The sequence below is a fragment of the Podarcis bocagei genome (genome assembly GCF_964188305.1).
Source record: "Podarcis bocagei genome assembly, chromosome: 1".
NCBI classification, from domain to species: domain Eukaryota; kingdom Metazoa; phylum Chordata; class Lepidosauria; order Squamata; family Lacertidae; genus Podarcis; species Podarcis bocagei.
In genome coordinates, this window is record NC_138125.1 from 141,571,119 (window position 1) to 141,584,019 (window position 12,901).

General features: G+C 42.1%; 1 protein-coding gene across 14 annotated transcripts in view; it reads right to left on the reverse strand.

The window, feature by feature from the left end:
• Positions 1–12,901, reverse strand: part of UNC80 (unc-80 homolog, NALCN channel complex subunit) — a 160,464-nt gene that overhangs the window by 85,541 nt on the left and 62,022 nt on the right. For 9 of the 14 annotated variants that reach the window (XM_081189821.1, XM_081189820.1, XM_081189825.1 and 6 more), the window contains 3 exons: positions 12,266–12,438; positions 5,396–5,608; positions 2,655–2,826 (listed from right to left, as the gene is read on the reverse strand). In XM_081189821.1, coding sequence (XP_081045947.1) covers positions 2,655–2,826; positions 5,396–5,608; positions 12,266–12,438 — 558 coding nt within the window. The remainder of the gene's footprint in view (positions 1–2,654; positions 2,827–5,395; positions 5,609–12,265; positions 12,439–12,901) is intronic. The other 5 variants (XM_081189824.1, XM_081189832.1, XM_081189828.1 and 2 more) reach the window with 1 other exon arrangement.

Here is a 12,901-nt window from a genome sequence, read left to right on the forward strand (position 1 = left end):
ATTAATTACATATTTTAACTAGGATTCTAACCCAAATATTTATACTAGCATTCCTCCATAGCTTTTTACTAATCTGTTCTTAAAAGGTAAAGGTAAAGGGACCCCTGACCATTAGGTCCAGTCGTGACCAACTCTGGGGTTGCGGTGCTCATCTCACTTTATTGGCCGAGGGAGCTGGCGTACAGCTTCCAGGTCATGTGGCCAGCATCACTAAGCCGTTTCTGGCAAACCAGAGCAGCGCACGGAAATGCCGTTTACCTTCCCGCTGGAGTGCTACCTATTTATCTACTTGCACTTTGATGTGCTTTCGAACTGTTAGGTGGGCAGGAACAGGGACCGAGCAACTGGAGCTCACCCTGTCACGGGGATTCGAACCGCCGACCTTCTGATCAGCAAATTCTAGGCTCTGTGGTTTAACCCACAGTGCCACCTGCGTCCCTGTTCTTAGAACATTGCAATTGTAGAACAAAGCCAACAAACTTACAAAAAGCTCTAATGGATTACATGCTTTTTGGAAAACAGTAGCGCGAGCTCACACACAAATATGATGTTTGGAGAGGATATTGAACTGAACATCAGTGTAAACTGCACTCTGTATTGGCATGAGGTCTTGTCATGTTCTGCATATTCATTTTGATTTTAAAAACTTCCTGCCTTCATAAAGAATATGTACTATTGTAACACTGCATTATACGACGTCCTGTTTTCCATGTTTCTAATGCAATGAACACATGAACATTTGATATCTAGTTTACACTAACCTAATTTCCATTTAGTTTTGGTTCTGGTGTGTAAATATTAAGGGAATGGAGATGAATACTATCTTATATCTGGAAGGCTATCTCATCCACATAATTTATAGCATTAAGGTTCCACTTATAGTTCTTAAAATGACATTGTCTCAGTTAAGAACTAATAGTTTCTGCAGATCTGTCATAAATTTGTCACAGTTGTGGCTTCTAAGGGAGCACCTGTAATGATCTGGTCGGTGTACACTTTTGGACGCAACAGAGGAAACTGACTAAAAATCTCAGCAGGTTCCCTTCAGGATCAGGATCTTTGTATGTAATTAATTAAATACTTATTTGCCCACTTTCACTATATATGGACTACATACATAAAACATGACCAGTGTTTTTGAAAGGAGGACCATCAAAACAACCTGGCAAACAGTCATCCAAAAGCTAACAGAGTTCAATCAATTTTATTCATGGTTGGTCAATTCAATTCAAGGAGAGCCACATCCAGAGGCAGTGCTGGACATAAAAAGTTGCCTTCTGTTGAGTAAGGTCATTGGTCTATCTAAACCATTACTGTCCACTCCAGCGGTGGGGAATCTAAGATCCTCCAGATATTGTTGAACTGCATCTCCCACCATCCCTGGCCATTGCCATGCAAGATGGGGCTGATGGAAGCTGGTTCCCCATCCCTGATGTACTCTGACTGGCAGCAGCTCTCCAAGTTCTCAGGCACAAAAATGGTATTTCCAGGCATTGCCATGTGAAATTATTGTAAATGTCAATGCCAGAACAGAACACCAGACCTTCTTCATGCAACTAATGTGTAATACCATCAGAGATGGGTAAATCTTTCTCTTTTTCTCACTTTTCCAGTAATAAGTTCATCTTATTTCCATGGCAGTTTGTGGATTTCCCCCCACTAAAGTCCACATGAAACTGCACCAGCACATTAGTGCAAATTTCTCCAAGCACACACACATTTCTATGCAATTTCCCCTAATATAATACTTTTTATGCTATATGCATTTTTATGCACACTTTACCCTGGCATACGTATTTCTGTACTGACTACTTGGCTTTTATTGCGAAATTAAGAGAAGTGTGAATCTTGGAAGTTGGCTGTGTTCACATATTTTTTTGGAAAGTACAAATTAAGGAAAATCACCTTTAAATGTGGTCTAAACTCCAAAGCCTAGGGCTTGCCAATCAGAAGGTTGGCAGTTTGAATCCCTGCGATGGGGTGAGCTCCCATTGCTTGGTCCCAGCTCCTGCCTACCTAGCAGTTTGAAAGCATGCCAAAAAGTGCAAGTAGATAAATAGGTACCGCTCCGGCGGGAAGGTAAACGGCGTTTCCGTGCACTGCTCTGGTTCGCCAGAAGCGGCTTAGTCATGCTGGCCACATGACCCAGAAGCTGTGCGCTGGCTCCCTCAACCAGTAAAGTGAGATGAGCACTGCAACCCCAGAGTTGTTCGTGACTGGACTTAACTGTCAGGGGTCCTTTACCTTTACCTTTAAATGCAAAGAGAACCAAATTTGACTTTCATCTCTAACTACCACAGATATATGGTCCATGGCACACAAGAGCCAATAAGAGTTCAGGTGCATGCCTGTGTCTGCATTGTAATGCTCATCCAGACTCCTCTGAACCTGCTGGAAGTAATATTTGGGTGCAGATTGAAAGGTAAGTCCCACTATCTGTTGAACATGACTAGCTGCACTGAATTAAAGTCTTATTCTCCTTGTTCTGTGGATCCAATTCCTTTTTGCTGCTGCTACCACTACATGACATGTTACATCTTTGCACAGATAGATAGAGAGGGAAAGGGAGGTAAGTGTGGAATACAATTGGGTGGAAAGGGAATGAAAGAGGAAAATAAAAAAGAATTAAGTGTTCCTAAAGCAGAGATTCTTACAAGCGGGGGTTCTTGTAGTAAAGGGAGTCTCCTTACTGTCATCTAAAAAGTCTTCTTCCTCATCCTCCTTTCTCAGTCTTCGCTTGGTCTCCTCATCATAAATGAGGCCCAGCAGATTGGCTGGGCTCTCACTCTCACTATGGCAGAGTTCGTTGAGACGGATGCCAATTGCCTGCCAAGAGAAACAAAAGAAGGAAAATAATGAAGTGTTACAAAGGTAACTTAGGGTAGCAAAGCTTCACCAGAGAGCTGGAGGTTTCAAATAAAGAACATGGCCGGTGTGCTTGAAAGAGTTAAAGACTGAGATTAGGGGTGTTTGCAAATTTATCAGGTGGGATTTATCAGGTGGGACTGTTCTGCAGCTTGTTCAAGGTAAAGAGGGGATCTGTAAGAGGCTGCATGAGTTGAAACAGAGAACTGTAAAGCACTTAGAGGGGCCTCAGTGACCCTGGCATTAAAACATTGCAGACAACCATCTACTAAAAAAAAACTATGTCTCTAAGCTTACCACATAGGGAAAACACCAGGGTGCTGAGGGGAGGTGGAGCAGCTTTGCTCAAGTCTCTACCCTGAGGGAAACAATGTGGGAAGGAGGAGATTTTCAGAGCTGAGCATACCTCTCTAAGCTTAAGGAAGATATCAAGAGGTGAGAGGGCAGAGAGGGGAGCTCTGTTATGCCTGAAAGGTTAAGCTTGCAGTAAGAGAATGTTTTACACAGAAAACAAAACTCTTTTAAAGGTAAAGGTACCCCTGCCCGTAGGGGCCAGTCTTGACAGACTCTAGGGTTGTGCGCCCATCTCACTTAAGAGGCCGGGGGCCAGCGCTGTCCGCAGACACTTCCGGGTCACGTGGCCAGTGTGACGAAGCTGCTCTGGTGAGCCAGCACCAGCGCAGCACACGGAAACGCCGTTTACCTTCCCGCTATAAAGCGGTACCTATTTATCTAGTTGCACTTTTAAGGGTGCTTTCGAACTGCTAGGTGGGCAGGAGAAGGGACCAAGCAACGGGAGCTCACCCCGCCGCGGGGATTCGAACTGCCGACCATGCGATCGGCAAGTCTCGATGGCCCTTGTGGTCTATTCCAACTCTATGATTCTAAGTCCTAGGCGCTGAGGTTTTACCCACAGCGCCATCCGCGTCCCTAAACTCTTTTAGTTCTTCTCAAACTAAAATCAAGTTTGGCTCCAAATCTCCTTTACTTATTTATCTACAATTTGGCAGGTTTCTTACCCAGGGGCATCTCTCTCATGCCTGCAATTTTCAGACCAATTTGCCCACAAAACACTTAGGGAGATTCAGGGTCCCCACTGCTTTTTAAACAAAATTAAGCTTCAAACAGTGCCTAGCACCTGGGCTGATTTGTCCATAAATTGGCAAGCTTTATCCACTCTGGAAGGGCTGGTATGACTCCAAATTCCATCCAGTTCTGTCAAAAGGGAAAGACATAGCCTCTAAAATATTTGGTCTGAACCCAATCTGGTGGCCAGGGCACGCCTCTAATTTAAATGATCCAAAGGGTTCAAACTCCATTAGTTTCCATTTTTTAACATGTTTCTGTTTATATTGAACTGGTTCAAAATTTGAAAATAGAATAGATTATTATCATAAAACTTAACATTTATACAGTACTTTAAAATGCTTCAAGTACTTCGATAATCCTTACGAGAGTCCCATAAGGCAGTTCAGCATCATTACCCACATATTGAAGACTGAGGAACAAGCCCAGCATAGAGTGATTTGCCTTAAGGCAGAAGCAACAGTCAAACCAGGAACTCTTTTTTATTTATTAGATTTCTACCTCCCTCTGCAGCACACATAAATCCCAGAATGGATCATATAACAAATTCAAATCATATTCTATGTAATCATTATATCACATAAAACAAAGTCTTATACAAATTTTCATGAGGACTTTTAAAAAACTGCAAACTGATGCAGAAACACAGCAAGCTGAAAAATGAGAAACTAAAATGAAAAATGAGAAGCTAAAATGAAAAGAACTAAATAAAGTCAAATGCAACTGTACTAAGAAGAAAAAGCTGGAATCCTCCTCTCCAGGTAAGCTTTATATGTGCAGGTGTTATTAAAAAAGAAATTAATAAGGAAGATGGAGTTCAACTGTGCAATCCCTTTAGTCCTTCTCACCCAACTTAAACTTAAAAGTACATGTAACTGAACTGAATGAATATTCTCTCCCCACGCTGCATCCTTATCTCAGCTTTCCCCCCCCTTCCTTCATTGGCCATTTCTATCATTAGGCAGAATCAGGAGACTGTCTCAGGCTGTAGATGAAGAAAGGAGTGGTGACAGGTCCCCCACCCAGTCATTCCCAATGACAGCTCTCAGCTCACCATTACCATCCTCACCAGCTGAAACCAGTGACACTTGTTGGGCTGGGCTGGCTGGCTCTCTCGCTTACTTGCCTTCTCCCAAAGCATCTCATAAAACACCACTGAGAAAGACCTTTGAAAGGCAAAGTGGCAGCCATCCAGGTCACATGCACCAGAAGGCATTGCACATGGTACTGCTCTGCTCATGTGACGCAGGCTGGTGGAGGATAACTTCTGAAGGTGGCTACTCTGACTTCCAGGTTTCTAGCATGTACCTGTTTCCTGTTTCCAGATTGGTCTAGAAAGCAATATGGAATGTTCAGAACTAAACACAAATGTTTCTGAATAATGTTGATTACGAGAGAGAGAGAGAGAGAGAGAGAGAGAGAGAGAGAGAAAGGTTGAACTTACATCTCCCCATTGATAGAAGAGCTTGGCCGCATTCCACTGTAACTTCTGGTTACGTTTGTTCCCCACTATTGGGGAGCGCCCACGGGAAAGACCCTTTTTAGTGATGTTCACATGGTGTCCCTTCATCCACTCTGGCCAGTTGCCACGGTTGCAGCGGTGAACAAAGCGAGCACATTCCAGGAAAAGGGCTGCTCTTGCTACCACTGGTGCCTCCTAGAATGTGTTGTGAAAATGTCATTAACAGTTTTTAAAAACCCAAACATTTCTAAAAAAAATGTGGTACCAATTTATATACTCAAACTGACAGGATTTAGATTTCATAATTCAGCTACAAGGTAGTTTACTGAGTCAAATATGATAGATCGCTCATGTGGTCATGCCAATTCATTAGATGACAAGGGTAGAAGTAGCCTATAATATCAATTTGATGATGGCTTCAACCAAACAAGCAATGCCATAGTTACAGTTTCTCTTCAGTTATTTAGAGAAAATCTGTTAAGTGCTATTATTAAATATACTGATTTTGCTTTCTTAGGAGCAAGTATCCACTGAATTGAATTGCAACACCCACAGCCAGGTTGCTGATATTCCCAATGAAAGTTCTGAAGACAAGACTGCTTTTTTATATTCCTACTCAAAACCTTTAAATGGCATGCCCCTGATCTTCAGGCAGTGCCGTTTCCATGATTCTAGAGCAGGTAGTCATCACTCTTTTTTGACCAGTGGGTACATTTTAAATCTGAGAGTGCTGGGGGTGCCAGTCTCAAAATGGCTGCCATCAGGTTTGCCAACGTGAATAAAATATTGGGGATGGGGATAGGAAACAATACTCCACATAATCAATCACATGATGTGGTGCACACACACCATTTGAATGGCAATGTCCATCAACTTTTGAGATGCAGCCCCCTCAAATACTTTATTGGTGGGGTGAAGGGACCTCGGCCCCTAGGAGTTGGTTCCTATGTCGGCAATAGAAGGTGTGTGCCACAACCCAAAGTGGCTGCAGTGGGAAGCATGACATAACACAATATAAGAGAGACAACCATCCCTGACAACCTTATGCTTACTATGGGAAACCAGCTATTTGCTGCTGGTCCTTATTGTGGAGATCACACAGGGAGAGAGAGATGCTGTCACTTCTAATAAAAACAGGTAGCATTCCTCAGGAGTAGGAAAAATATACACCACTCTCATTGCACAGAAATAACTTAGAAGGTACCTGCACATTTTGCCCCATAAGTTACTTTCTAGAAGGGCTACAACAGTTGTATAACTGTTGCAAGGATTTTAAAAGGTACCAGTGACCAATTCAGATACTCCAAGAATTGACAGACGCAGCAATTGGAGAAAAGGAAAGTGAGGTTTATTTCTGAGCAATAATTGACCCAGTGGAATCTTTTCCAAAAGACTGGGCCCTGAGCCCTATCGCCCAGGGGCTTTTATACCTGAGTACATACATCACAGATCATGACATAATAGGATACAATTGCGAACGGCAGCAAAATAAGCTAATGAGTGCATACAAGCCTTGCTCCTGACCGTACAAAGAGTTCTCTCCCAACTTCTGCTTTTTAGTTTGAACACCAGTCCGACCTTTCCCCCAGATTTATAGCAAGGAATAGAAACTTAGGGTAAAGAGGAACTTTGGCTGTTGAGCTCCTAAGCGGCCATCTGCTATAAGGGACATTCTGCGGTTTCCTGTTTCACTGCTCAGACCTTGTCTGGACAAGGGGGGAAATGTGCCAGCACATCAGATTTATCGCTTCCCCCTTTCTTGTTCAGTGAGATAGGGAGAGAACAAGGAGATACTGGGACAAAGTTCATTTCGGATTTCTCAGATCTAAGCAATTTGCTATTAGGCTAAGTAGAAGCTTTCACGATTCAAACATGGATTATAAAATCACTGTAGAAATATCTGGTTATATGAATATATTGATAACTGATAACTGATTGTATGGATAACTGATTATGTGAAAAGCATAAGGGTAAAATTCCTCCAGGTCCTGCTTCACAACAACGATGAAAGTCATAGTCCATGATACCTGCCTAGGGCTACCACTGGAAGCCTTGATGGATGTCATGGCACGCAAAGGCATCAGACTGAAAATTCCTGGTCTAGAGCCTCCAGGAATAAAAGGTGCAAAGACTTTTTCATCTAGGTTGACCTGAATGCTGCAGACATTTGGATCCAATATAGTAAGCAATTCAGACTGGAGCAGTTCCTAGCTCATAAAACATTAGGCCAGTTCACCTTGGTTTGGCACTATAAGAACAAGCTATGTGCTCACATTCCCCCCTTCTTTTGATGTTCCCCGTCTCAATTCAATTAGCAACTTCCTGATTTACGGCAAACCATAGTTACTGGTGTCACAATCACAAGTACATTTTGAAATAATACTCACCTTGTTTATCGTTCCTCTTATCTCTTCTTGTGATGCACATTTTAATTCAATTTTGTGCTAACTCCTGGATTGCATTCAAATATGACAGGACACTTTGCAATAAGATCTATGGGTTGTACTAAACTAAGTTTTACTCAGAGTAGACCCAGTGAAATTAATGTTACTAACATAGTCATACCCATTAATTTCAGTGGTTCTACTTGAAACTTACTTGACTACTGCCCTATGGTTTGTGGTAAATCCACAACACGAGTAATAATAACCTCTCCACAACCTCTCCAGCTGAATCTCTCACTTGCAAAGGCTACATATTTAATTTCTTAATATGATACATCCCCAAAGTCCATTAATTAAAAAGTTAGAGAGACCATTCCACAGGTATTGGCTCCATCAGCCCTTGATTCTGCTGCAAATCCATATTTGATGAAACAGCTATGGCCCAGAAGAGATTATGTCACGGTGTATTTATTAGTTCTTAAGGTGCAACAAGATCTTCTTGTGTGTTTTTTAAACACACACTTGTTGGTCTGATTATAAAACGTGTGTGTGTGTGTGTGTGTGTGTGTGTGTGTGTGTCTGGGAGGGAGCCTGGTTCTATTAAAATGTTACTGTATTGATTCTGATGACCCTGGGGTTACATCTACTTCGTCCAATGCAGACAAGAACTTGCATGCTGGGGGGTCTCTCTACAGACAACCATGCCTATCACGCAGTTAGAGGAAAATCACTCAACATCAAGGGAGGGGCTAAAAGTGCAGCCCCACTAACTCCAGATTCATACACATGTGAGTAGCACATGAATGGGGTTCTGGTTGTCTTCTAGCACCTATGTAGGGTTACTTCCCCGGCCCACAGAACCTTACCATGCAGCTGTGGGTAAAAATGAATATATTCCTTCTTTGAAATTATCCTGTCTTTCTGTCCCAATATGAGACACTCAAGGCAATTCACAATGAGATCCAATGCAAAATGCAAAACAACAATCCACAAAAAACAACCCAACAGAATTCAGTAAGACATAAAAAATGTTAATAAAAATGAAAAACAAAAACCAGCATATAACACCAATCAAATAATAAGAGAGAACAAGAGCATTGGGTGGAGGAGGGCAAGAGAACAAACTTTAAGTATCTAACAGACCAAATGCCTGTCCGGACAAAAACGTTTTCAGCTGGGAATGGAAAGTCTGAATGCTATAGTGGAAGCCAAATGAATATTCCAGGGCAGGGCATTCCTTCATGGCAAAAGGTGCCTTAGGAGACATTCCCACCAAACCAGCCTCAAATGCAAACAGGTCTTGAAGCAAGTCCATATTCTACTTTGTTCTATTCATTATATATACATATTGTATTTTTATGCTGTGAAATGGCCTGAGACCTACGGATGAAGGATAGAATACAAATTTACTAAGTAAATAGCAACAGCAACAATAAGACTGCAGAGAGCCATCAGGCTCGCCTGGTCAGATTCTGAGTGTTCATGTGCCAAGCAGTTTGCTGTTGCTTAGTGGGAGAGAGGGGCATGGAACAGAAGAGTACATTTAGAAGACAACCTTGAGTTCAAAACTGAGAAAAACTACTATAGAGCATGAGGGATGAGGGAACCTGTGGTCTTCCAAATGTTGTTGGACTACAAAACCCATCATCCTTGAGCATGGTCATGCAAGCTTGGGCTGAGAAGTCCAACAACATATGGATGGCCATGGGTTCCCCGAGTTCTAAATCAGGTTTTCCCAGCCACTAGACAAAGTGTTTTAATAAAGGTGCTTGGAACTGGTCCAGCACCTTCATGTGCAAATAGCACATTTGAGGGGTGTTTTGGGGTGACATAATGCAGGGAGCATCTACTCCCATGTCGTGCCCCTGATCAGAATTCCCATGGTTCATTTTCCTAAAGAAATAGGTATGTGCAGTTCTAAGCATGCCAAGTTAAACATGCTTTAAACTGTAAGCTATGGTTTGTCCCTGGTCTGCTCAAAAGGAGTTCATTGCCTGGCAACAGGGCCCTTAGTTCTTGATTGCATAATTAATTCCTGCAGGATCTTATGCCTAAAGAGGTCTCTCAGTCAAAAGGACTTGTGATGCAAATTCCTGTTGACCCATCCTTACACATAAAGCAAGTGTTATAAGCATTGTCCTCAGAGAAAATTAGCATGCTGAATGTCAAGGTATTATGAAAATACCCTGCAATAGCTTACCTTACACCCAGAGCAATCTGAAGAAGCAGCGAGAGAAAGATGAAGATGTGTGACAGAATGGGTAAGGATGGATTCACACCACAGAGAAACACACCACAAATGAGGAGAAATGAATCAGCCAGGAGATGCATAGCTGAAAAGAACCACAGGTTACCACTCCACTCATGGTCAACAACAGAAAGCAAAACATCGCCACAAGTTCTAACAAGATGGGCACTTTCTTTGAAATTCTGCTTACAAAATGGCCTCCCCATTCCTCCATTACAGTTCTTTCGCTGCTTTTAAATATGGCAAGATAAAACAAAGGCAAAACTGAACTCCCAGTTAAACACTTTGGACACAGGTCATCCAGTAGAGCATGAGACTCTCTATCTCAGGATCATGGATTCGAGCGCCACATTGGGCAAAATATTTCTGCACTTGTGGACCCTTCCAACTCTACCATTCTATGAGTCTAGGTGCAGGGCAGGCCTAAGCACTGTGGGAAGGAGGGACAGCAGTTTACTCAGCCCTAGAGGTTAAGGAGAGGGAAGCAGCCCATAAGATGAAAACTGAGGTTGAATTTGAAGAATGTGCTTGAAGGTGTCTATACAAACTTATTTCCCTGTATCTTTTTGGCATGCCCATGTGCGATTTGCAGCAATTGCTGGAGAAGAAGCAGTGTTCTGAACAGTTACCTGCCACTTGCTCAGGCCCAGAGAGGGTGCTTGTAATTTGAAACTCTTAATACTTGCAATTTGAGAAACAGGGATGTTTGCCTACCCATGCAACATGCTTACTTGAGAACTACAAATCTCATCATCCCTTAGTCCCTTGCTGGTATTGTCTATCCCCGGGCAAGAAAAACCACATGACACAGAATCCATCGGATAGACGGGATAGTGGGAGTCTGTACAGTTCACAAGTTTCCTAAAAAGGCATGAGCCAGGCTCCAGACAAAATGGGAGTGGGAATGGGTGCATAAATGCTAGTTGTCATTTGTGTATGGATGCGATATACTGGCTGTAAACCAAGCCACAATAATACCTATGGAGCTTAAACAAAGAGACCTTAATAAGTTATCAATCAATTTTCGAAACAGACAAGACCTTTTATTTGGCAAGGGGAGAGGGGGTGGTATGTGACCTGTTTGTACCTGGTCCAAACAAATAGTGCTTGGGCTCTGGGGCAGGGAGGCTATGTGGATGGATGAAAGTCATTTTACTAATTCTGCAGCCCCTCTCGCCTCACTCCCCACTTTATATATGGAAGAAGATACTGTATGTAGCTTTGAAGTTGTGATGGTATGTAGACCCTTAGAAATGAGTCTCTGCAAAGACTAAAAAAAGGATTCCAGGATCAGAGCCCCCCACTTTAAATGTTTTAATTGATTTTTTAAAATACTGTATGCTGAGAAATAATACTGGTTGAAGTGAGCAAAGAAGCGCCAGACAAAAATATAAATAAAAAACGCCCAGACCTTTGCCTACAAAGTGCAGAGGAAAAGGTAAGTGTGGATAAGCCCTGAATCTAGCTGCTGTCTAATAACTGATGCATGTAGAAAGCTGCCAAGCTGAACTGACATGATAATGCTAATGAATTGTAAACGTGTGTGCATGTGCAGAAATACATGCCATGCAATACAAGGGATTTTAAATACCAAAGCAGTGATTTGAATCACAATCGCTGTAAAACCAACCAAAGGCACAGAGGGTGAATGAGATGCAAGGAAAGCAAGAAGAACAAAGTAGCTGAAGCAACTGCAAGATTGAAAAATCATCATCTATGCTGGGCTTGGATCATCTAGGCCTTGGATCCACAAATCACCATTCGATGAATAAGTCATATACCAGAAAGCTTTGAAGACTCCCCTACCCTTCTGCCCCCCACAGTGAATTACTTGAGACTCACAGCTATGGCTTGCTTCAATTATTTATAGCATCAGCTGAACATCTCTGTGGAGTTAAAGTAGTTGGAGCCATATATACCAGTCTTCTGTTTATAAGACATTTATAGAGGCTTAGTAATAGTTGTGAAATGTGGACCCTTAAAGAAATCTGAATATTAAAAGAGCTGTTTTCTTTAGGTGCAGCACAAATCTAGTAAATCAAATATCCTATCCAGGTATATATTCGCAGATACACGAAAATTTCCTTGTTTGTACTTAGCATTTATTGCATACTTTCCTTGTGTGTTTTTAAAAATCTCTTCCCACTTCACATCGCAGCTTATGCATTATTGAATTATTGGTTGTGAAGAGTGTTCAAGAAACATCATGCAGTTACTTACAAGATCGAGGGCAGCTGCCAGGATAGAGGCATCAGGGATTGTTCCTGGCTCACAGCAGTTTAAGAGAAACTGAAAGCGCTTCATGCCTTGTCTTATTGCACCCAAGTTCACCACGTTCTTGGATTTGCTTCCTTCTTGGTTGGAAGCCAGGTGGTCATCATAGGTCTGACAACCTTCAAAAAGAGTACAAAAGGGGGTTGTGGGAGAGAGGGGAAAGGAAGGCCCCACAAAAGTTTAAACATAAAATGGTCTTGCAAATGATATTGGAACATGTGAGTCTTAACTATTTGCCCCTATGCATGACCATCAGACCCTATCATAAGGATTGAGATATGCATGAGGATTATCCATCACTGCAATGATATCTCTGAAGTCTCTCAGGACAAAAAATCATCTTAGCTAGCAATGTGGAAAATGCGAAAATACATACTGTTTTATCACAAGTGTTCTCAGTTCCATTGGAGATTGATCCACAACTCTGAAAGCACATTATCTGCAATGGCTGCTGCTTAAATGTGGCAGTCATAAGGCAATATGGTTACTCCATGGGAACACAATTTTCAAAACCAAGAAGAGGCTTTCAGAGCCTACTTTCAGCATGCAGATTACTGAACACCAGTAGAAATTTTGCCTCCT